The sequence below is a fragment of the Haliotis rufescens genome, unplaced genomic scaffold, assembly GCF_023055435.1.
Source record: "Haliotis rufescens isolate VD_foot unplaced genomic scaffold, xgHalRufe1.0.p SCAF_8, whole genome shotgun sequence".
Lineage (NCBI taxonomy): Eukaryota > Metazoa > Mollusca > Gastropoda > Lepetellida > Haliotidae > Haliotis > Haliotis rufescens.
The window spans coordinates 49,490,925-49,517,481 of NW_025964372.1; the positions used below are offsets into that span (position 1 = coordinate 49,490,925).

Here is a 26,557-nt window from a genome sequence, read left to right on the forward strand (position 1 = left end):
ACTGACCAATGAAATCTGAGAAGTAGAAATACCGGTAGACGCTGTTGCTTGATTGACAATGCCAATCCAGAAAGGGAGGAGCTTGATGATATCGTTCTCTCCCAGTAAATTCCGATGTCAAATAACGACGTTATTTGGACGGAAAAACGATGGTTTGAAAGCGTCCAAATAACGTCGTTTTTCCGTCCAATGACCATATACGGAAAAAACGACGTTTTCGTGTTTGCAGTGTTATATTTTGTGTCATGATACTTGAATGAATACATTTAATGTATTTGCGAAACAAAAACATGAGTTTTAAGTAAAGGAATATATTCTCGCCCATGGGCCTGCCCATGGGCGACATAGTATATATTAAGTTTTTAAACATTTTTTTTTCATTTTTTCTTCCTTGGTATGTTCCCATGAAAACAGCATGTTTAATTTTGTAAATAACTTTGACCGATACTTGGCAAAGACCGTAGAGTTTCTGGACTTTTGGGTTTCCAGAATTAAAATGGGACGTGTTATAACGTATTACGTAAGGTCAGGTTTCCATTTGCTTTGTTTGTTTGTTTGTTGTGTAACGCCCCACTCAACAATATTCCAGCTATATGACGTTGGTCTGTAAATAATCGAGTCTGGAGCAGACAATCCAGTGATTGATATCATGAGCATCGATCCACGCAATTGGGATACGATGACATGCATCAGTCAAGTCAGCGGGCCTGACCACTCGGCCCCGCTAGTCTTATCACAAGTATAGTCGCCTGTTACGACACGCTTTAATACGGGTCGTCTTCTTTATAAGCAGTGTCATTACATCGATTGAAGCAGGACCCCACACATGGAGTCTAGTTTCATTCTCCACTCATAACCTATTATCTGTTGCAATGATGAGTGATTAGGTTTCTCACCGTTGCTATGTAATAGCCTTCGCAGTTCCTTGCACATTGGGGGGACGGGTGGCCCAGTTGTCTAAGGCGCCACGATTCGCTTTGCAGAGATGCGTCCCTTGGGCACGCCAGAAACCTATGATTGTGGGTTCGAATCCCCGTTCGCCCCGATTATGTTTCTAGGTTTGTCAGCACCATACCCGTGCTCGTGGATTTCACCGAAGTGATAAACGTCTGAGACCTGCATCACTTCGGGCTTTCCTCTCACATTAAGCTGACACGCCGTGATATAACTCGAATACTGTTAAAAGCGGCGTTAAACTTAACTCAGTCACTCACTCCTAGCACATCAGTTTGAAATCTCGAACAATGCTGGTGTCCATGGAAGAAAACTTTAAGTCAGGAAAGAATTGTCGGTCTTGTTGGAATTGTGTATATTAATAAAAGCGAGAAAACCCTTTCAATAATCTTTCAAGACATCTCGGAGTCCATTCTACGATTCGGACTATATAATAAACACGTGTTTATGAATCACTATCTAACAGTGGGAGATACTTGGTGTCATCATTTAGCTGTTCTTTTAGCAGATATTTCATTTTTTGGCATTTATATACACGGGCATATATAAAAATTATTTTCATGGCCAGTTTTGTGAAACAAATAGAGTAAGAATCCCACAATGTTTATTACTAATACTATTACGAAGCTTGGAAACAGGACGTGGTTTCTTTTTAATTTCAAAGGTACAAAATCAGAACATTTGACACTGATCATTGTATTTGCAGGGCGACGATGACGATATGGTGTCCGCTGTAAGTGTACATTTCTTCACGTTTAAGTTCATATCTCACCAGTATCAGCAAGGTCACGCCATCCACAACCTTGTCTCAAGACAAGAACCGTGGTGGCTGCGTGTTAGACCTGCGCCCATACCACCTATGCTGATGGCAAGAGGCGACTCAATGGATTAGTTGGTCAGGCACGGTGACTTGGTTGGTCCCTTTCAGCCTATGCTGATGGCAAGAGGCGACTCAATGGATTAGTTGGTCAGGCACGGTGACTTGGTTGGTCCCTTTCAGGCTATGCTGATGGCAAGAGGCGACTCAATGGATTAGTTGGTCAGGCACGGTGACTTGGTTGGTCCCTTTCAGGCTATGCTGATGGCAAGAGGCGACTCAATGGATTAGTTGGTCAGGCTCGGTGACTTGGTTGATGACGTGGCCACGTACCCGAAGGCGTGGATCAATGGTCATAATATCAATCACCGGAATGCCTAGCCCAGAGTAGATTATTTCTGGCCATCTTGATGAGTGCCGTTAAACAACAAGCACGCACACAACCAAGGCATGGTAGGTATGTTGTGGTGAATCAAGTCATCAGTCTATCTAAGATGAAGTATGTCAGTCCTATTGGAACTTTTGATTTGATTCCACAAGTACAAGAAGAATCATTTCATATCCGCGAAAACTGTGCATTAACGTCGCTGTAACTACCCCGCATCGCTCTTTTAACAGTGATCACGTTCTTAATTTTTGAAACTTTGGAACGTTTGTGATCATTTTGGAATGTGAACTCTCTATCACACAACACCACGCCCGACAGGATGCCTTGTATAACGCCTATCTCGTACGGAACGCGTTATATATTTGTTCTTGGAGGATTAGCTTTTGAGATTGAATAGTACTGTGTTTGTAGGTATTGCAAGGTATGGTTGTTCCCCAGTACTCTATACTTACACCCCTATCAGGATTTCTATATCGAGAATATGTCACGGTTACCCTTTCATAGTATATTAACAGTAGGGTCAGGTTTTCCCATTGCATGGCCTCGTGTGGCGTGGTACCGTGTTGTTTAGTCGGCGAGCTGTTGCCCAGTCGGGGCGGTCGGGTAGCCTAGTGGTCATCCAAGAGAAGCAGCACCGTCTGCTGGGCGTGGACCGGAAGGTGCTCCAGTGCTGCTACTCTGTGATAGGGGGCGAGCCTGACTGGGTGTGGAGGAATGCCAGCATAGAGGTGTACGGGAGATCTCTCACTGTCAAGTTCTACGCCGGAAGTCAGTGCAACAAATATGTTGTGTCCATCAACAACGACGAGGTGACCTCACAGTGTGTCCACAGAGGGCTGCGTCTCAAGCTCAGAGATGGCTTCCGGTCGGTATTCAGCTGGATTGCGGGCACGGCTCAAACTGTTCTGGGAGCAGTGGCTGGAGGGGGCATGAGGATGCTGACCTTTCAATGAGTACAGTTCATGTTTAGAGTTTAGGATCAAACATTAAGTTATTGAGACAATACCTGGACCCAAGCCTTGGGTTCACACCTATCGCAGCCTTGTGAAAAGAGGTGACATCATGGCGCTTCATGGATCGTAACATTCCAGATGTTTTCTCTACCACAGCTTTCACCTGAACCAAATTATGTACCATCTAGATGAACAAAGTAGACACAATGTATGGATGACAACTTCTTTATTTACTGTAAAGGCGATGTTTCGGTGCCTTGTCATCAACCAATTCCTACGTAATACATATCAATCAATTCATGTACATGTACCTGTGTTCTTCTCAGTGATCCACAAAATAATGGAGAATCTTTTCAATACGATGATAATGTTGATGGGTAAATTGTGGTTTTGGAATCAATGTTCTTCTATGCTGTCAGGACAATGCGTTCTTTGGTTGCGCCATAGTGGTTCATGTCTTTGATCATGGTCGCTTGAGGCATTTTCCCAACATTTTATCCACACGCAACTGAGAAACACGCCAATTCGCGGTAAAATCACTCACTGTTTAACTCATTATTTTCATGAAGGCATACACCACAGAACAAATGTAACTCTTTTGAACTTGCACAATCACTCACGTGTCCGCAGATCATTGAACTGTCTCTTTACCTATACCTGTATTCTACAGTTCAACATCCATGTCAAAAGAAACTTAATCGCGAGTCTACGATAAAAAAACGGATACAAGAGAACTGCAGTTACTGCATGTCGTGTCGGACATGTGGCCACCCATCAACACAGCTGACTAAAGCGCCCATAAAAAATTATCAAGCAGGGATCACAGAGTAAAACAGAAAAGCTTGTGTTGTGAATAAAACCGTCAAAACACTTTCCATAATCATAAGAAATCTCTGCTAAAGCAGAGCCCATTGTACGATTCCGACTTTATGATGAGCATGCGTTTATGAATCATTATCAAATGGTAATGATACCAGTAGTTCGCGAAAATGTGATCCCATCCTGCTCCACCGATGGCATCAGTCACAAACACATGCAAAGGCAGAGCAAACACAGGAAACCAAGTTACTCGTCATTTTGATAACTGATGTGTCAAATTTAGAAATGGCCTCGTGATCACCCTAAAACATTTTGAAAGAAAAAACTGTCCTTGAATGTTGTCACCGTGATCAACAAACGTTTGAGCAAGAGTCGTAGAAATACATGCTCGATTGTAGTTAAATGTTGTGAATTCAAGACACCAAACCTAGAGCTGCTGGAATATAAACCGACATAAAGAGAAAGATTCACCAGTCTCTTTTATTTCTGGTTCAGGCGGGTAGATCAATTGAAGGGAATTGACTGTCTAGGGGATTAATCAATTAATCTTTATTTACACATATACTGAAAGGCCACAGGTCTATATAGTGCAAATTGCATGGATAGTGTAATATACATACGTTTAATGAATCTTTAACAAGTAGTTGTTTATATTTCTTTGCTTGAAATACATATGATGTCACGTTGACATTTTCTAAAGTACAATAAACTTTAATATGTTTGGTGGCTGGTATAAATATGGCGATAAATATTCAAAACGCAAATGCTCGAATACTGGACATACAAAGAAAAGATGGTACTCATCTACTACTTCCGGTTCCTTGCACAATGTACAAACTCTACGCCGCCTCCGTGGTCTAGTGGTAGAGCGTCCGCCCGGAGAGCGGAAGGTCCGGGGTTCGATCCCCGGCCGCGTCCTACCAAAAGACGTTAAAAGATGGTACTTGTTGTTACCCTGTCTGGCGCTCGGCATTAAGGGGCTAAAACAGGTCGGCTCGGAGTCAGTATACTTTGTCTGAGTGGGGTATCCATGTTAAACTGCAGCAAGGTATCTAAGTGAGCTAGCACTATAAATCGGCATCAGACTGGACTAGTACAAACACACACAAACACACACACACGTGCATGCACGTCGCTCTATAAGTGCAATAATTTTGGACGCGACGTTAAACCCACCTCACCTCACCTACAAACTCTATCTTCTAATACGTGTCTGTTCAATGTTAAGAGTATGCGATGAGCATCTTATTCGAGGAAAATACATTATATTGTTTTTGCAAAATACGTTTCAAAAGAATTGAAACCTAAGTTTAAAACAGTACATATTCACATTTTGTTGATAATCTTAATGCCAAGTTACATTTCTGTATATACACATCCTTTAGTTTTTGAGTGACCATGTTTATACAATGTTCAGGGTATTCTTCCTTTTCTACATAACCCAAACCAAATTCATTCATATTTTCCTGAACAGATAAGACTCAATCTACGCTTCCAGAACTATATCATACAATAGCGTCATTTCATAACATGTTCTTGGGTATCTGTAAGGAGGCATGTGTAATAATTGTACCCAATACGGTATCATGTTAATCTGCGTACAGTAAAGTACGGTTATAACGAACTCAAAGGGACTACTAATTGTAATTCGTTATAACCGTAGTTCGTTTTAAGCATATATACAGTATAACAACAGCAAATAGTCGGGACCAAAAAAGTAAGTTCGTTATATCCGTCAGTTCGTTATAAGCGTGTTCGTTATAACCGTAATTTACTGTTTATATAAATAATAGATATCCACCACATTCACCATACACAACTGCATTTGCTCAGTTTATCTTAAATCCTCAAACTCGTTTACATGCATTGGCGTGTACTCTTTAAATAAAGTCTAACTTCGAGATACCCCATATCCTAGCCCCTTACAACAAAATAGGATCAATGTTTTTATCTAAAATCTTAATAAATACAACAAAGTTTGTTTAGAGTGTTTAGAAAGGCAAAGAAGATCTTTCTTTCCTGGATGGCAGGTAATGATTTCGGAGACGAACAATGTCAGACCGTTCACACAACACAACCCTATTTTCTCCAGTTATCTTTTTGTATTTGTAACCCAATGTGTGCAACAGCTGCCATAGTTTGTACTTTGTAACAAGTAAATCATGGTCAGTTTCAAGGTGTTTCTTCAAAATTCTTAGGGACAGGTACTTATTTTCTGAAGAATGCTCTCTTGATTTGACGAGACACAAGACCACGTGATCAGCATATTGAATGCAACTGGGATGGCACACCGAACGTGGCGGAAGAACTGATTCCGGAAAGGCGGCTTCATATTGATGGACGGTGTGGCTGACAGCCGACAGTGATGAGTGAGTGAGTGTGTGAGTTTGATTTTACGCCGCTTTTAGCAATATTCCAGCTATATCACGGGGGAGGACACCAAAAAATGGGCTTCACACTTGTACCCATGTCGGGAATCGAACCGGGTCTTCGGCGTGACGAGCGAACGCTTTAACCACTAGACTACCCGACCGACCCACACGTTTAGAGACTGGCATACACATGTGCCTCATGTAACGGTGTACTCATGCTCCAGTTGTAGTCTCATTATAGCATTTTATTATTTCATTTTTGAAAAGGTTATTTCGTCTCGAGCATCAAGGTGGACCATGAATCTGTAGCGTCCGCGGCCAGAGGATACCACATATTCATGACCCTGTAAGCCAATGAACGTCACTGTAGCATCCCGCCACACTGTTGGCTTGTAATGGTCCAGGTTAGAGATGCAGACTTGGATCTGTCGCCGTAGATACGTCCCCTCCTCGTCTGTCTCTGTACCTTCGTGGCCAGTCTGGTCCCTGGGATGACCAAGAGAGGTGTTCAGAGATTAAAAGGTAAACTACCAGCACAGAAGTTACCGATCACGCTTGTTCTTCTGAAGAATTAAACCTGACCACTCAGTTCAACACAGCTTTCTGGGAAGTCTGTGTGGCGAGCTTTTTCCCATTTTTAAGAAAATCGAATCTGTTGCCTTCCAATGTGACAAATCAAAGTCCCGACAAGAAGTTGTGTATTGTTAACAGTTTTGGACTGAACGCTATTCTTTACTCCCTTGATAAGCCCCCAGGGTGGATTTTAAGTAAAGTAATTGTGCACCTGGTTTCAGCGTCTTCAGTCTCAGCCAAAGCTCAGAACATGATAGTTTGATTTACAGAATTTTATGTGGAACTCCCACGTTACCAGCGAAGTAGTTTAGCTTCTCTTCGTTGTGATTCTCTTAAACTAGAAATAGAAACGGGCAGATGCAGTAATCCTCCTACTCCTTCAAAAGAAAGATGTCTGTAAAAAAAGGTCTGTAAATAATCTTGTCTGGACCAGACAATCCAGTGACTGACATCATGAGCATCGATCCACGCAATTAGGATACGATGACATCCATCAACCAAGTCAGCGAGCCTGACCACCCGATCCCGTTAGTCGCCTCTTACGACAAGCATAGTCCCCTTTTACGGCAAGCATGGATTGCTGAAGACATATTCTACCCCAGACCTTAACAGGTCCGATTCTTTCTGTATGTATGTGTAAATCCTACGAACCATAGGACCTCATGGATAGGGTTATGCTACCCGATAAAAGATATTCACGAAACATAGAACACATTCCATTGAAGAACTGCAGTGTACAATTGTTTTCGTAAGACCCCGCTCTGAATAAGTTTACATATACTAGTATTTGTAGACTTGTCATTGGCAACGACCCAAATATAAGAACACAAAAACACAGTGGAACGTGTGACATAAACGTTCATGCATAGGATGTTGGTTTCAACGCTTGTTTCTTTGTATTTGAGTATATTTGAACCCTGTGGCGATGTATTTCTGCATCCACCTCAACAACAAATCATGTCATAGATAAACAATGCAGTTTACTTTTACTCTTATTTCAGGTTGAATATCAAAAGAAATCGAAAACTGTTTAAATAGTCAGAGCATATTTCATAGTTTCGTGAAAATTTGTATAAAGTCAATCTTAATAAGGGAAATGTAACGTCTTTAGCCGTATGAATATTATCATTTATTCCAATACTCTTATTTCTAATAAAGGCAACTTCCTCTGACGGCATGGGACTTTGCTCATACTATGAAGAACCTGTTGGTGCGTGGCTGCACGTGAGTGCGTGTGTGCGTGTGTGCGTGTGTGGGTGGGTGCTTGCACTAGTCCAGACTAATGCCGAGTTCATAGTGCTAGCTCATACCATGCCACAGTTTAACACGAATACCCCACTCAAACACAGTATACTGACTCAACCCGACCTGTCCTTGTTATAGCTCCTGAATGCCGAGCGCCAGTCAGCGTAACAACAAAGGCAGGAAACGTAACATCGCGAAAACCTCACGGGTGTATTCAGGGATTAGTGTAGGTTTACCGAAATGCGTGCCCTGGAGATATAGTGGATGAGGTTCCTAGCATGATCAAACAACCTAAGCTGGTCGTTAAAGGCGACCAAACATTTGGAAAATAGTTCCAACATGGTGACTGTAAACAAGAGGGCACCTGCAATGGAGTGATTTGTGCCAACGGTAGCTTCCGTCACATTAGATGCACTTTAGTAGTGATCTGTCGTCTTGAATAATCACAGACTGCTACCAGATTACCAATTTTCTGCAGCCTTTCCGTCTGAGAAGGCTTCAATGGTTGACGTCTTCGAGCTAGAATGTTAACATCATGTGAGGGTCATGTGATAGCGAGGTCGACGGGTCAAATATGATCATGGCTTACAATGACTACGAGTCACCAAAAGTCTATTTTCAGAGGAAAAGGTCGATCGTGTCCATAGTGGGTCAGTTGGTTTTGTGGAAAAGCCATTAAAAGCATGAGGGTAGTAAGCTATGTTCTATTCGTCTGACAAAGCTTCCATTCGACATGTATTCCTTGCAAATCATGTTTACGCTACATATCAAGTGGCGGTTATCACCTGGAGTAGGTGACCCGTGAAGATCCGGGTTAGAATAGTTCTAAGCTTGTCGTAAGTCTAACGGGAACGGATGGTCAGGCTCGCTGACTTGGTTGATGCATGTCATCGATCCCGTCTGTCACTGGATTGTCTGGTCCAGACTCGATTATTTACAGACCGCTGTCATGTAGCTGGAATATTGCTGAGTGCGGCGATAAACAACAAACAAATCTGGAGCAGGTAGCGAGGCTGTTGCCAAAATCGTGGAATAATCAACGTTATTAATACTAGTGACCAAACGTACTTTATTATATGACAGTTATCTCATGTTCAAAGATACATCAGAATTTAGATTATTATCACTATTTAGGACCTTTCTTAGCACAACACCCAGATCAAGAAAACATGCAAATTTGCATATCATGCACATGCATGTAAACCGAGAACCCCTAGAAGGTGTGTGCTGTAAAGATACTGAGATAAACACATACTGTCGGGTTGTTCCTGTTGTTATGCAGTGGATTAAAGGAAAAGTGGATTGGAGAATAACTGCTGTTTAACTTTGCATTTGCATTACGTGCACGTTTAGAGTGAGTGAGTATGGTTTTACGCCGCTTTGAGCAATATTCCAGCAATATCACGGGGGAGGACACCAAACAATGGGCTTCACACTTGTACCCATGTCGGGAATCGAACCGGGGTCTTCGGCGTGACGAGCGAACGCTTTAACCACTAGACTACCCGACCGCCACACACGTTTCGAAAGGAGACTGGCATACACATGTGCACATGTAACGGTGTAGTTATGCTCTAGTTGCAGTCTCATTATAGCATTTTCTTATTTCATTTTTGAAAAGGTTATTTCGTCTCGAGCATCAAGGTGGACCATGAATCTGTAGCGTCCGCGGCCAGAGGATACCACATATTCATGACCCTGTAAGCCAATGAACGTCACTGTAGCATCCCGCCACACTGCAGGCGTGTAATGTTCCAGGTAAGAGATTCAGACTTGGATCTGTCGCCGTAGATACGTCCCCTTCTCGTCTGTCTCTGTACCTTCGTGGCCGACAGTCTTGATGATCAGCTTTCCCAGCGTCCTCTTGTTGACTTCCTGCACTTGAAGCTGAAACAGGAAAATGCGCATCGATAAATGACTTTCGTCAACTTCAACCTGCATACACGACATCGACATGAGTGTTTGTTTGTTTTGTTTGGTTGTTGTTAAACGACGACGTCTGTAAACAATCGAGTCTGGACCAGACAATCCAGTGATTGATATCATGAGCATCAGTTATTTGGGATACGATGACCTGCATCAATCAGGTCAGCCTGTCTGACCACCCGATTCCGTCAGTCGCCTCTTAGGACAAGCATAGTCGTCTTTTACGGCAAGCGTGGGTTGCTGAAGACCTATTCTACCCCGGAATCTTCACGGGTCTGACCAAATTCAGTTTATGTTGTGGTGCTTCCATACAATGATTATGTTCTTTAAGGTCGTGTCAGTGGGAAGAACTACGAACTACAAAAGAAAAGTTAGGAATACAAAATAAAAGATGAAATTACCTCTATACGGCGAGCTGCGAAGTAATTTCTCCTTGCTCATTAAATGAAGTATAAACTTGACACATAATGCTTGAAATCCATCTGTGCGTGTAAATTTAATATTCTCCTGAGGCGTTACTGCTTCGTTTTCATTATAAATCATAACATTTTATATAAACCTGAGAAAGGTGAATAATTGCGTGGATCGATGCTCATGATATCAATCACTAGATTGTCTGGTCCAGACTCGATTATTTACAGACTGTCGACATAGCTGGAATATTGCTGAGTGCGGCGTTAAACAACAAACCAACCAACCAACTAAACTTGGTCTAAGTGACATATCAAATGATGTCACTGTCACTTGGTCGAAAACCAGTCTAGTCACGGCCTGGTGATCACACCGCTCCTCCGCTTAATTTGCCCGGCTTCCGTCACCATTCGGAAAAGTCCGGCAGTCATCGTCATCCAGTGTTTTTGATTTCCTTGTCAGAGAACAAGTGACCTTAAGTAAGGATAAGATATATGGATGAACAATTTCTTTATTACAAATATGAGCGACGTTTCGGTGTAGGTTATAACTCAGTTATCAACCAAGTGATGTTCAGAGTTTGGTTGACAAGTATTTATACGGGATAGGAGGCAGTGTTTCTTCATTTGAGTAGGTTGAAGATGCAGTTACACTGGCGTGGGGAAGCCTGTTATGTACACAGAAGGATAGAACATATTTCCCGGTGTAGCCTGTTGTATGGTTTGTTTGTTTGTTTGTTGTTTAACGCCGCACTCAGCAATTTTCCAGCTATATGACGGCGGTCTGTAAATAATCGAGTCTGGACCAGACGATCCAGTGATTGACAGCATGAACATCGATCCACGCAATTGGGATCGATGTCATGTATCAACCAACTCAGCGAGCCTGACCACCTTTTACGACAAGCATAGTCACCTTTTACGACAAGGATGGGTTGCTGAAGACCTATTCTATCTCGGAATCTTCACTGGTCGCCTGTGATATGAATCAAAGGGGGAAGCCAGTAATGTAAACAGTAAAAAGGATTGTGGTTGGAGTTGGAGTCTTTTGATGTTGATGGCTTCTTGTAGTTTTCTGATTTTGAAGTCTTTGAGGTTGGTATGGCCTCAACTGCGATAGAGAGGTGTCTGATTCAGCGACGAATCAAGATTTCACCTCCGTCGAGAGGATGGAAGACCACGTCGGGGAGAACGTTATGCCGGAAACTACGTACAGGAAGTGGACATGTTTGGTGGGGGTAGCGTTATGATGTGGGCGACTATCTCTCATCTTGGCAGGACAGGTCTGGTCCACATCCAGGTCAATTTTACTGCTCAACGATACAGCAACGAAATTCTCCTACCACACGTCCTCCCAATTGCAGCAGGAGGCAACGGTGTATTCAAGCAGGACAACGCTCTACCGCATACGCAACGGATCACAAGAGCCTGTCCACATTTTTCTCCCCTGGTCCTCCAGATCCCTGGATTTGAATCCGACAGAGCACCTGTGGGAAGAATTGGATAGACGGCTACGCCGACGTCGACCACAACGGCAGACGTTGCAGCAGTTGGCTTTTGTGTTGCAGGCCGAGTGGGCGACCATTCCCCAGGATGTGATTCGCATACTCGTCTCTGTCATGGACAGGAGATGTCAGGACGCTATCGATTCCAACGGGGGACATATGCGTTATTGATGGTAGCTGACCTTCACCATGGACATTTCCTATGTACCGATAACTGAGATGACTACAATCATCAAGTATTCTCTCTTCAATATCTTTGCTGAATATCTTGTACTGTTCCTCGTTTAAATATATTTTCCTACCTTTACGCTACGTGATGTTTTAAGAGTACATTATGACAGGACAGAAGTACTCACCAAAACAGTTGGAGCATGCGCTGACGATTTCTTTTGATATTCAACCTGAAATAAGGGTGAAAGTAAACTGCATTGTTTATCTATGACGTGATTTGTTGTTGAGGTGGATGCAGAAATACATCGCCCGGGGTTCAAATATACTCTTTAGGGAGTAGGGAGTCATGAACTAGAAATGTTAATACCAAGTATTAGAACAAAGATAAGTGTTGCGACAAACATCTTATGCATGAACGTTTATGTCACACGTTCCACTGTGTTTTTGTGTTCTTATATTTGGGTCGTTGCCAATGAGAAGGCCACAAACAAATGTAAACATATCTCCTCCGCGTTTGCCATATTGGGAAAGGGGTCTTACGAAAGCTATTGTACACTGCGCTATTTCAATGAAATGTGTTCTATGTTTTGCATGACCAGATACTTGAAATGGTGTACGCGACATTACAGTCATGTTTATCAGAATGGTAACCAGTCACCAATTTATTGCAAATGTTCATTTGCCTAACCTGCCATCACAACTGTAATGTCCGGACGAACCTATAGCGTTCCCATTCAGAGGGCATGAGGTAAACCACAATATATTATGCCTTTCACAACTTGAATGAATGAACCTACCACGAAATAAACTTGTCGAAATGAGAATAAATATACCTACTTAAGGAACATATTAAAGAACACCGCAAACCCCTTTCACAGTCAAAAGAAAGTCGACTGTACGATTCTGACTGTATTATAAACGTGTGTTTATGAAACACTTTCAAATGGGGATGATACTAGGTGTTCGCGTCGTGAAACAACAGACAACATTACAGAATCTACTTACCGTGTTGCCCATGTTCAGGTCGGATCAGGTAGATGTGGTGAGCGGCCGAGTCACTGTACTCAACTGACATCAATAAACCTTTCGTGGAAAAATATTTATAGAATTAGTGCTTCCCGTAAGTAATCATTTCTGTCTTAATTAGAAATGTTCCAGGATTCTTTGTGAAATATTGCTGTGTAATGAAACCCAGTTAGCCATGACCTCGTTTGTCTGGAAGCTCCAGGTTCCGGAAAATTGCTGTTATGAAACTTCACAAAAATACAAGGACTAACTCCGTATCCATGGTTCGTTTCGCCCGGAAAGTTCAAACAACAGTTAGGGTCATGAAAACCTCTTCGAAAAAGGGAAACGGTATAATCAGTACAAATATTATTTTATGATGAAACTAGAATTATTGTGGCATCCATAAATTCTCTTCCTTATTTACTGAGGGGGCGCGATTCGCTGTGCAGAGTTGCGTTCCTTGGCCACGCCAGAAACCTATGATTGTGGGTTCGTATCCCGGTTCGCCCAAATCATGTTTCTAGGTTGTCAATACCATACCCGTGCTCGTGGGTTTCGCCGAAGTGGTAAATGTCCGAGACCTGCATCACTTCGGGCTTTCCTCCCACTTTGAGCTGACTGTATAACTGTAATACGGTTAAAAGCGGTGTTAAACCCAACTCACTCACTCCTTATGCACTGCCCAGGTTTATACAACACGGTTGTAATGCTCCAGGCTTGACTTGATTTTTCGTGTTCTTTTTCTTATCTATTGTTGTGACATACAGCGGTATGTGGCGCTCAAGGGCTTTTTACTTCTAGTCCCTTTGTAATGTTATCAACACTTGTGGCAAGCCGATATCTAAATGCAAAAGATCCCTCCGCTCCTCCTAAATGAATATCCTCTGTAATCTTAAGGTGACAACCCACACGCCTCTAACACACGGCGCAACGACTTGACAAACGTACCGGGCGAAGGGGTGGGGTGTGGTGGGGTGTGGTGTGGTGTGGTGTGGTGGGATGGGTCGGGGTGGGTTGGGGTGAGGGGAGAGGAGTGGCACACAGTTCATCCGACCTTTGTCAAAGAATGAGAACATATGGTACGCCATGGGTATCGCGATGCGGCAGATTGTGAAGCTGTTCCTGGACCCAAGGGTGACCCGGCCATGTCACACAAGTGTATCCTCATAAATCACAACATGTAATACAGAGAGGATATAAATACATCTGTACACATATACAGACATAGATATGTTCAGTGAGAATTCGTAGATCGTAATAATAAAGCTTGGAGTTGATTGCTTAACTCTAAGTATACGCTTGAAATAAAATGGATTCTTTCAATCATAACTGACATTACAAGGCCCCGCAGTTCAGAGGCGTATAATATTGGTTGAATGGTGTGGTATGGTTATCGAATTATGTTAATAGACTAAACTTATGCATCATGCATTTTGAATCTCTGTCCGAGTCATTATTAAGATAATTAGCAACTCTATCACATCGATTGAAGTAGGTGAGGTGAATTGGGTTTAACGTCGCGTCCAAGATGATTGCACTTATATAGCGACGTGCATGTACGTGTGTGTGTTTGTGTGGCTGCTTGTACTAGTCCGGGCTGATGCCGATTTATAGTGCTAGCTCAATGAGATACCATGCCGCAGTTTAACATGAATACCCCACTCAGACACAGTATACTGACTCCGAGCAGTCCTTGTTTTAGCCCCTTAATGCCGAGCGCCAGACAGGGTAACAACACGTACCATCTTTTAACGTCTTTTGGCATGACGCGGTCGGGGATCGAACCCCGGACCTTCCGCTCTCCGGGCGGACGCGCTACCACTAGACCACGGAGGCGGCCTCGATTGAAGTAGACTGTAACTGTTAGTCGAGACAAAGATGGAGTCGATACTGCGATAGACGATGTGCAATTTTGTTCACTAGGATGGGTCGTATCGAGGATATTCGTGAACGATCATCAGTCAAACTCTCTGACCTTTCTCAATGCATTCTCAATGTATTCTCAATGTTCAAGATTAAAGCGTCTAAATGATCAGATGTTTGTGACAACAGGGGCGTGATTAAGACACCAAGACGTTCGTGCATAGCGGGAGTAAACCCCCCCAATCAGACTACAGATTGGTGGCTGCTACTATTTTGCTACATTGGCTATGTATAGTTCGAGAAAGATAAAATAAGCCCAACATATGTGGAATACACTATAAACTATCAAATGATATCACACATACAGTCAGACGCCGTACAACTCGCTCACAGTGAACACAGTCCAGGAACAAACTAAAACGCCCCAACCCTAACCCCCTTATCCTCCTGAATTATATTTTTGGGCTGGGTGGGAAACCCATGCAGCTGTAAGAAAACAATTCGCCGAAACCATCACAGTTACTGTCACAACAATTAAAATACTGAGTGAACTCAGACATTAAGTATTAATATTTCTCCAGTGTTATCCACTCAGTGTATCAGTCGATATAGTTCTAAGTGAACGGTTGTCAATGTATCATTATTATAAGTGGACACACCTGAGAGCATTGCGTTAACTGGGGGCGAGATATCTACAAATAACGGATCAATATCATGCAACGACACCTGAATATGGAAACTTTAAGTGTCGGCCACACGCGAAGAGACTATAACGTCATTATTTTATAGTCCCACGATGTTACAATATGAAATGACATCATTTGCAAATTAACAAATGAAGCCTGGTCAAAGTCCGAAGATTCTGTTTGTGATACAATAAGCAGTGTAAATATTTTCCAAACTCCCATGCACACACACACAAACACACACACACGCAAACACACGAACACACAACAAACACACAACACACACACACACACACACACACACACACACACACACACACACACACACACACACACACACACACACACACACACACACACACACACACACACACACACACACACACACACACACAAACACACACACACACAAACACACACACACACACACACATGATCAATCTCTTACTTTATGCACAGAGGGAAACGCTTTTGCGGTACTTGTTTAAGTCATAATTAAAAATAATAGGTCAAAATATAACGACAGTAGGAGTATTCGAAAGTAATAGAGGATTACAGAAATACAATGAGGTAACAACCAAGAAAGACGACAGGGGTGATAGTTAAAAAATAAATGTTTGGGATGGCGTGGTTCGAATCAATCTTCCAATGACAATTTGAGCGAGTCTTGTTCATTTTGCAGCCCCTGGCATTGTTTGACTAACGTAGCAGGTTCCCTTTGACGTCGGCGTACACTTCTCCCGATGATATCCCAGCGTGCACTATGGTGTTTGTTTGTTTGTTGTTTAACGCCGCACTCAGCAATATTCCAGCTATATGACGGCGGTCTGTAAATCATCGGGTTTGGAACAGACATTCCAGTGATTAATATCATAAGCATCGATCAACGCAATTTGGATCGATGACATGCATCAACCAAGTCAGCGAGCCTGACCACCCGATCCCGTTAGTCGCCTCTAACGACAAGCAGAGTCGCCTCTTACGGCAAGCATGCGTTTCTGAAGACCTATTCTATCCCGGATTGCATTCACGCAAAGTGGAGACGTAACGTGTTACTGTAAATAATGAAAATCAACAATACCAACGGCTCGGCCCGATTTTGTTGACCTTTCAGCGTATGGTCATAAGTAAGCATGACCTCGTTGTCACCCACACGGAGGAAGTGCATAGTGTATGTGCAATGATTTGGGTGTGTTGGTGCGTCAGGTGGTTGTCCCCAAGCCGTTATATCTGTGGCAGAGAATGACCAGACTAGAATATTAGAAATTATTTAATCTTTGTGAATTTGTAATTCCCTCTATTTCCTTTTCAGGGTGCCACAAAACAACTTCCGGGACACATGGATGTGAGTATGAAGCCAAAACAATGCTTTGGGGGCTATCAAGTATCTTCTTTCACCAGCTGATCACTAACGTTGCACTTAATCACAATATTCCAAAACTTGAAGTTGCATTATTAACAAAAGATTTATTGTCTGTGACTGTTAATGCGGCGTTAAGCAGTAATCACTCGTTCACTCACTATTCTCGGCTTTTCTCATTTCTAAACTGGGTAAAAAAAAGTCATATGCATTTCTCAAATATGAGGATTGAAATGTCTTACGCAGATATGATAATATAATAAGTAAGGATGATATATAAATCCAATAATGTCATCTTGCAAAATAAGGCTACAATTATTTACGATTTCGCCTTAGAACATTGTGAAAATGAGATACAGCAGTCCAGGAAATAATGTTTGCAAACGTTTGTAAAATGCTTCTAACTTAAGAAGCAACAACATCCAGCGGAACACCATACTCCGTCCAAGCAGATATTGTTAGCTTTCTTTAGTAAATGGATAGAATTGTTGTGTAGGAGGCTTACCCTGGAACTTCTTTTGAAATAATGTACTGAAATTAACTCTTTTCATTGATTTCTTTTGTTTTGTTTGATTGTTTAGAGGCAGCCCACAATTTCTTCTCTACCAATTGCCCACAAAAGTCAGCCGCTCGACCACCAACTCTCCCACACGTGTTAAAGCGTTCGCTCGTCCGGTGAAGGCCCGGGTTCGATTCCCGACATGGGTACAATGTGTGAAGCCCATTTCTGGTGTCCCCCGCCGTGATATTGCTGGAATATTGCTAAAAGCGGCGTAAAACCATACTCACTCACTCACTTATTCGTAATGTTTCAACTAAAATAATTGACTCAATACATTGTCATTTCAGAGGATCAACTGCAGCCCATACATTGCTTGTTCTGACATCAAGTCCTTCATGTACGATCACCGGGACAGCCTGTTGGAGTGTGATCGGCGGGTCTTGCAGTGCTGCCTCTCAACCATCCTGGAAGAGCCGACCTGGGTGTGGAGGAGCGCGAGTCTCGAGGTGTACGGTAGCAAACTTGCAGTGGTGTTTTACTCCGGCGACAAAGCCAATCAATATGTTGTGTGTATCAATAGTGATCGCATAAAATACAAGTGTGTCAGCCGAGGATTTCGTCTGAAGATGAAGGATGGCTTCCGTTCAGTGTGGAACTGGATTGGCAATGCAGCGGGGGCTATTCTCGGCGCTGTAGGTGGAGCTGGGAGAAAGATGCTGACTTACTGAGCATTCGTGGAACCAGAGTGGCGTGGGGATTGGGGAGGGTGTGAGGTATTTATTTGAAGCACTCTCAACATTTATGAATTCAGAAATATATAGGTGATCAGGTATTTTATGACCTACGTAAATATCGCTTGTTCAAATCTTCTATGGGGGGCTAAAGAATATATAATATACAATATAAAATAAACATGTAACAAAACTGTAACAAAGTCATGTTTGGTGTTATATTTTGTACATAATTACATGATTACTGAAAGGTAATTGTAAAATCTTAAAATGCACCCCACATTTTCAAAAAATCTACAAGGCTAGTTGAGTATCAATATCAGTCGGGATACATCGTCTCACATTAACAATTTCTGTGACGCCACCGCGTCTGATCTCATACAGCGATTACATAAAGGCGACAAAACTCTTTACATATTCATCGGATCATGAGTATTTGTTTGTGAATCACTATCAAAAATTGATGATACCAGGTGTTTATGAATCACGTTCAAATAGGGATAATGCAAGGTGTTTATGAATCACGTTCAAATAGGGATAATGCAAGGTGTTTATGAATCACTATTAAATAGGGATAATGCAAGGTGTTTATGAATCACGTTCAAATAGGGATAATGCAAGGTGTTTATGAATCACTATTAAATAGTGATGATGCCAGGTGTTTATGAATCACTATCAAATAGTTGTGATACCAGGTGTTCGTGAATCACTATCAAATAGTGATGATACCAGGTGTTTGTGAATCACCAGCAAATAGTGATGATACCAGGTGTTTGTGAATCACTATCAAATAAGGTTGATACCAGGTGTTTATGAATCACGTTCAAATATGGATCATGCAAGGTGTTTATGAATCACTATCAAATAGTGGTGATACCAGGTGTTTGTGAATCATTATCAAATAGTGATGATACCAGGTGTTCATGAATCACGTTCAAATAGGGATAATGCAAGGTGTTTATGAATCACTATCAAATAGGAATGATACCAGGTGTTTGCGAATCACTATCAAATAGGGATGATACCAGGTGTTTATGAATCACGTTCAAATAGGGATAATGCAAGGTGTTTATGAATCAGTATCAAATAGTGGTGATACCAGGTGTTTGTGAATCACTATCAAATAGTGATGATACCAGGTGTTTGTGAATCACTATCAAATAGTGATGATACCAGGTGTTTATGAATCACGTTCAAATAGGGATAATGCAAGGTGTTTATGAATCACTATTAAAAAGTGATGATGTAAGGTGTTTGTGAATCACTATGAAATAGCGATGATACCAGGTGTTTGTGAATCACTATCAAATAGTGATGATACCAGGTGTTTGTGAATCACTATCAAATAGTGATGATACCAGGTGTTTGTGAATCACTGTCAAATAGTGATGATACCAGGTGTTTATGAATCATTATCAAATAGTGATGATACCAGGTGTTTGTGAATCACTATCAAATAGTGATGATACCAGGTGTTTATGAATCATTATCAAATAGTGATGATACCAGGTGTTTGTGAATCACTATCAAATAGTGATGATGCCAGGTGTTTGTGAATCATTATCAAATAGTGATGATACCAGGTGTTTGTGAATCATTATCAAATAGTGATGATACCAGGTGTTTGTGAATCACTATCAAATAGTGATGATACCAGGTGTTTATGAATCACTATCAAATAGTGATGATGCCAGGTGTTTATGAATCACTATCAAATAGGGATGATGCCAGGTGTTTATGAATCACTATCAAATAGTGATGATGCCAGGTGTTTGTGAATCACTATCAAATAGTAATGATGCCAGGCGTTTATGAATCACTATCAAATAGTGATGATACCAGGTGTTTGTGAATCACTATCAAATAGTGATGATGCCAGGTGTTTATGAATCACTATCAAATAGTGATGATACCAGGTGTTTATGAATCACTATCAAATAGTGATGATGCCAGGTGTTTATGAATCACTATCAAATAGGGACGATGCCAGGTGTTTATGAATCACTATCAAATAGTAATGATGCCAGGCGTTTATGAATCACTATCAAATAGTGATGATACCAGGTGTTTATGAATCACTATCAAATAGTGATGATACCAGGTGTTTATGAATCACTATCAAATAGTGATGATGCCAGGTGTTTATGTATCACTATCAAATAGGGATGATACCAGGTGTTTATGAATCACGTTCAAATAGGGATGATACCAGGTGTTTATGAATCACGTTCAAATAGTGATGATGCCAGGTGTTTATGTATCACTATCAAATAGGGATGATACCAGGTGTTTATGAATCACGTTCAAATAGGGATGATACCAGGTGTTTATGAATCACTATCAAATAGGGATGATACCAGGTGTTTATGAATCACTATCAAATAGTGATGATACCAGGTGTTTGTGAATCAGTATCAAATAGTGATGATACCAGGTGTTTATGAATCACTGTCAAATAGTGATGATACCAGGTGTTTATGAATCACTGTCAAATAGTGATGATACCAGGTGTTTATGAATCACTGTCAAATAGTGATGATACCAGGTGTTTGTGAGTCACCATTTAATAGTGATGATACCATGTGTTTATGAATCACTATCAAATAGTGATGATACCAGGTGTTTATGAATCACTGTCAAGTAGTGATGACACCAGGTGTTTATGAATCACTATCACATAGTGATGATACCAGGTGTTTGTGAATCACCATTTAATAGTGATGATACCATGTGTTTATGAATCACTATCAAATAGTGATGATACCAGGTGTTTATGAATCACTGTCAAATAGTGATGACACCAGGTGTTTATGAATCACTATCAAATAGTGATGATACCAGGTGTTTGTGAATCACTGTCAAATAGTGATGATACCAGGTGTTTATGAATCACTGTCAAATAGTGATGATACCAGGTGTTTGTGAATCACTGTCAAATAGTGATGACACCAGGTGTTTATGAATCACTGTCAAATAGTGATGACACCAGGTGTTTATGAATCACTGTCAAATAGTGATGATACCAGGTGTTTATGAATCAGTGTCAAATAGTGATGACACCAGGTGTTTATGAATCAATGTCAAATAGTGATGATACCAGGTGTTTTTAAATCACTATCAAATAGTGATGACACCAGCTGTTTATGAATCACTATCAAATAGTGATGATACCAGGTGTTTGTGAATCACTGTGAAATAGTGATGATACCAGGTGTTTATGAATCACTGTCAAATAGTGATGATGCCAGGTGTTTATGAATCAGTATCAAATAGTGATGATACCAGGTGTTTATGAATCACTATGAAATAGGGATGATACCAGGTGTTTGTGAATCAACATTTAATAGTGATGATACCATGTGTTTATGAATCACTATCAAATAGTGATGATACCAGGTGTTTATGAATCACTGTCAAATAGTGATGACACCAGGTGTTTATGAATCACTATCAAATAGTGATGATACCAGGTGTTTGTGAATCACTGTCAAATAGTGATGATACCAGGTGTTTATGAATCACTGTCAAATAGTGATGACACCAGGTGTTTATGAATCACTATCAAATAGTGATGATACCAGGTGTTTGTGAATCACTGTCAAATAGTGATGATACCAGGTGTTTATGAATCACTGTCAAATAGTGATGATACCAGGTGTTTGTGAATCACTGTCAAATAGTGATGATACCAGGTGTTTGTGAATCACTGTCAAATAGTGATGATACCAGGTGTTTATGAATCACTGTCAAATAGTGATGATACCAGGTGTTTATGAATCACTATCAAATAGTGATGATACCAGGTGTTTGTGAATCACTGTCAAATAGTGATGATGCCAGGTGTTTATGAATCACTGTCAAATAGGGATGATACCAGGTGTTTATTAATCACTATCAGATAGGGATGATACCAGATTTTTGTGGATACCAATTTGTTAATCTGAATCTTTAGTCTTCCTGGGAACATCCATAATACCACGCCAATCGTAAAACATCAACAAATACTCTACCACTGGTTAATATCCTTGAAGTGCTCATAAAATCCAACGCGAGGACAAGGCGGGCTGAATAACAACACTTAACGTGAAGCACATCTATAAAGTTTGGTGTAAAGCGTAAGATTTATGATTGGAGCTGAGTGAGTGAGTGAGTTGGGTTAACGCCACTTTTAACAGTGTACCAGTTATATCACGGCGTGTCAGCTTAATGTGGGAGAAAGCCCGAAGTGGGACAGGTCTCAGACGTTTACCACTTCGGTGAAACCCAGGAGCACGGGTATGGTGCTGACAAACCTAGAAACAGCGGGGCGAACCGGGATTCGAACCCACAATCATAGGTTTCTGGCGTGCCCAAGGTACGCAACTCTGCACAGCAAATCGCGGCCACTTAGTACATAAGGAATGCTTCCTGAAATGGACTCCTGCTCCCCTGCTCTCTGCTCTTGTTAATTCACTGTGTATTACAACATTGAAATATCACATTAATTCCATTGAGGCGACAAATCATAATGTGGCGATTTAGGAGTACTACGACTTGACTACAATAGTTGTTCAAGCTTAAGTCAAACTGACGAATATATGTATATATATCAATCGATTACATTAACAGGAAAGCCAAGCAGTAAACACTGCAGACAGAAACGTGATATAAGTTAATATGAGTTAATATCAGTTTCCTTCAGCAACCCATGCTTGCGGTAAAAGGCGACTATGCTTGTCGTAAGAGGCGACTAACGGGATCGGGTGGTCATCGATCCCAATTGCGTGGATCGATGCTCATGTTGCCAATCACTGACTTGATTTCTTACAGAACGCCGTCATATAGCTGGAATATTGCTGAGTGCGGCGTTAAACAACAAACAAACAAACAAAATAATATCAGTTTCCTATGAAGTATAAAGTAGAACCTATACTGCATAAAGCCAAGCAGAATCCATTCACCTGCTTCGTCAAGGTTTCAGGACATACACAATGTGCACTCCGTGAACCTAACTTTAGATTGATGTTAATCCCAAACGTAAACAAATTGCGATTTGCCGTGTGAATATTTTAGCATGCGCGCGTCGCTATATAAGTGTTATTATCTGTTGATGTTAAACCCATTTCATCTTAAGGTGATGGTGTTTAACGCCGCGTTCAAACATGTGTGTGAGATTGCTTGTACTAGTCCGGATTTTATAGTGCTCGTTCACTGAAATACCATGCCGCAGTTTAACATGAATACCCCATTCAGACACCGTGACTCCGAACCAGTCCTTGTTTTAGCCCCTAAATACCCCGCGCCAGCCAGGGTAACAACAATTACCATCTTTTAACGTCTTTTGGTGGAGCGCACTCCGGGTGGACCTCTATCCACTACGTCACGGAGGCGGTCTCACCGTACCAACAGTGAGTGAGTGAGTGAGTTGGGTTTAACGCCGCTTTTAACAGTATTCCAGTTATGTCACGGCGTGTCAGCTTAATGTGGGAGGAAAGCCCGAAGTGATGCAGGTCTCAGACGTTTACCACTTCGGTGAAACCCACGAGCACGGGTATGGTGCTGACAAACCTAGAAACATAATCGGGGCGAACCGGGATTCGAAACTTTTACCTGAGAACCCCCAGTTGAGGCCAGTTTAATAAGTTAAACCTTAGTCAATTGTATTCTTTTGACTGGAAAGTGATTGTAAAATAACTTAAGGTTGCTGAAATCAAAACTTATGCTAAATTATTATGGCTACAAAATCACTATATTTCAAATAGATTTAGTGAAACTTGGGGATAAAGAAATATTTCTCGTCTCTAGGATTTTCTGTTTACATTTTAAAACGAGTATTCTTACGGCTCATATTTTGGCTTAAACTTAAAAAAAAAAATTATTTAAAAAACTCTCACGTCACAGTTATGAAAGAGTGAGTGAGTGAGTTGGATTTAACGCCGCTTTTAACAGTATTCCAGTTTATCATGACGTGTCAGCTTAATGTGGGAGGAAAGCCCGAAGTGATGCAGGTCTCAGACGTTTACCACTTCGGTGAAACCCACGAGCACGGGTATTATGCTGACAAACCTAGAAACATAATCGGGGCGAACCGGGATTCGAACCCACAATCATAGGTTTCTGGCGTGCCCAAGGGACGCCGCAACTCTGCACAGCGAATCGCGGCGCCTTAGACGACTGGGCCCCCCGTACCAACAGGACGACTGTACGGGTGCGTAGTGATTCCTGGATCTACAATCAAGGATGTACTCGGTGATGCCCACACGTGCCACTGACTTCGTTTAGTCTTTGCTTCGTCGCCATTGACAACATGACAAACTCATCAAAACATCTCCTGCCTTGCTGACACTACTGAGAAAGTGTATCAGGAAAAGCACTGATTTGCAACGTCTTTGCTGCTCAAATATTTAAATACAGTAAACTACGGTTATAACGAACTCAAAGGGACCACTTATTTTAGTTCGTTATAACCGTAGTTCGTTATAAGCATATATACAGCATATATACAACAAATGGCCGGGACTAAAAAATAAGTTCGTTATATCAGTCAGTTCGTTACAGGCGTGTTCGTTATACCCGTAGTTTACTGTATTTAATTCAGCATTGTGTAACCATATATTAATGATATCCTGGTCACATACAGCCTTGTTACCAGGGCAGCCGAACCTTCCTATAAATATTAGCTCCTTATCAGACAGTCAGATTAGAAACATCTCGAATCTTCATCAGAATGACAACCATTCACCGAAGTCATGCTAATCTATCAGAGGGGCGGTGGTGTAGCCTAGTGGTTAAAGCGTTCGCTCGACACGCCGAGGACAGGGTTCGATTCTCCGCATGGTCACAATGTGTGAAACCAATTTCTGGTGTTTCCCGCTGTCTAATGTTGGAATGTTGATAGAAGCGGCGTAATTCCTACTCACTCACTAATCTATCAGAAGGACATCCAATCACGAACTTAAGGCACAATGTACATTTTCACATCCTGTTACAACTGCAAAGTCCGAACGAGGCTAGTCCGCGCTGTTTAGATGCCAGAGGTCCGTGATGCGCTTCGCCCGGAAATTTGGTAATTGTGAAATTTTCAATGGAAACCGTCCTGAGTATCAAGGTTTCACTGTTTATTGATGTCACACGATTTTGTTTGTTTATTTGTTTAACGCCGCATTCAGCAATATTCCAGCTTTATGACGGCTGTCTGTAAATAATCGCGTCTGGACCAGGCAATGCAGTGATTGACATCATGAGCCTGACCACCCGATCCCGTTAGTCGCCTCATACGACAGTTTGGGTTAAACAACAAACAAATAAACAAAATAGTATAACAACGAAGCAATGTTAATTACAATAAGCATTGATTTAAAGCCATCATATAAGAACTGGAACACGGATGTGTAAACGTCAATGTATAGATACCGTGACAAGTATGATGAGCGAGGATGATCACACACCTAAAGCTATACGAGGAATACAGTGATTCCACATCTTCTCGTATTATCAACGGGGGCACGGGTGGCCCAGTCGTCTAAGGCGCCGCAGTTCGTTGTGCAGAGTTCTGTCCCTTTGACGTGTAGGAAACCTGATTGTGAGTTCCAACCCTGGTTCGCCCTCCTTATGTTTCTAGGTGAGTCATACCACATACCTGTGCGTTCCTTAAAGTGGTAAACGTCTAAGACCTGCATCACGTTTCTCCCACATCAAGCTCACACGCCGTGATATAACTGGAATACTGTTCAAAAAGAAAAAAATTGCAAACGAAGGTAGAAAGTCGATTACGGAAAAGCGGACTATAACTTTATTTGGGGATTACGTGACAAGGGACAAATTGGTTTGTCACGTGATCTAGATGGTGAGATCCGGTGTGTATACGAACTCCACAACATTGCAACAAACACTTCATATCTTCATAGCTCACGATTGAAGGCTTAAAATTGTCCTGTCAGCTCTTGGTGGGTGTGTGGGGTGTGTGTGTGTGTGTGTGTGTGTGTGTGTGTGTGTTGGGGTTGGGGTTGACAGTCGCCCTGTCTTGGATGTGATGTCGCAACGTCGTGGATGTGGTATCTCCATGTCGTGGATGTGATGTCGCCCTGTCATGGATGTGATGTCGCCCTGTCTTGGATATGATGTCGCCGTGTCGTGGATGTGATGTCGCCGTGTCGTGGATGTGATGTCGCCCTGTCGTGGATGTGGTATCGCCATGTCATGGATGTGATGTCGCCCTGTCTTGGATGTGATGTCGCCGTGTCGTGGATGTGATGTCGCCCTGTCTTGGATGTGATGTCGCCGTGTCGTGGATGT

At 41.8% G+C, this 26,557-nt stretch overlaps 1 protein-coding gene and 1 long non-coding RNA gene across 2 annotated transcripts in view; one reads left to right on the forward strand and one right to left on the reverse strand.

Annotated features, from left to right (window-relative positions):
• LOC124123680 overlaps window positions 1-18,459 on the forward strand; it is a 45,405-nt gene extending 26,946 nt beyond the window's left edge. Inside the window, exons 3-5 of the mRNA XM_046486843.2 lie at window positions 1,661-1,687; window positions 17,003-17,035; window positions 17,900-18,459. Coding sequence (XP_046342799.2) covers window positions 1,661-1,687; window positions 17,003-17,035; window positions 17,900-18,280 — 441 coding nt within the window. The 3' untranslated portion in view covers window positions 18,281-18,459. The remainder of the gene's footprint in view (window positions 1-1,660; window positions 1,688-17,002; window positions 17,036-17,899) is intronic.
• LOC124152428 lies at window positions 9,589-13,192 on the reverse strand. Its single transcript, XR_007219380.1, has 3 exons — window positions 13,139-13,192; window positions 12,319-12,363; window positions 9,589-10,008 (listed from the first exon to the last, which is right to left on the reverse strand). It is a non-coding gene; the product is annotated as an uncharacterized LOC124152428 (long non-coding RNA).
• Window positions 18,460-26,557: the final 8,098 nt, after the last annotated feature.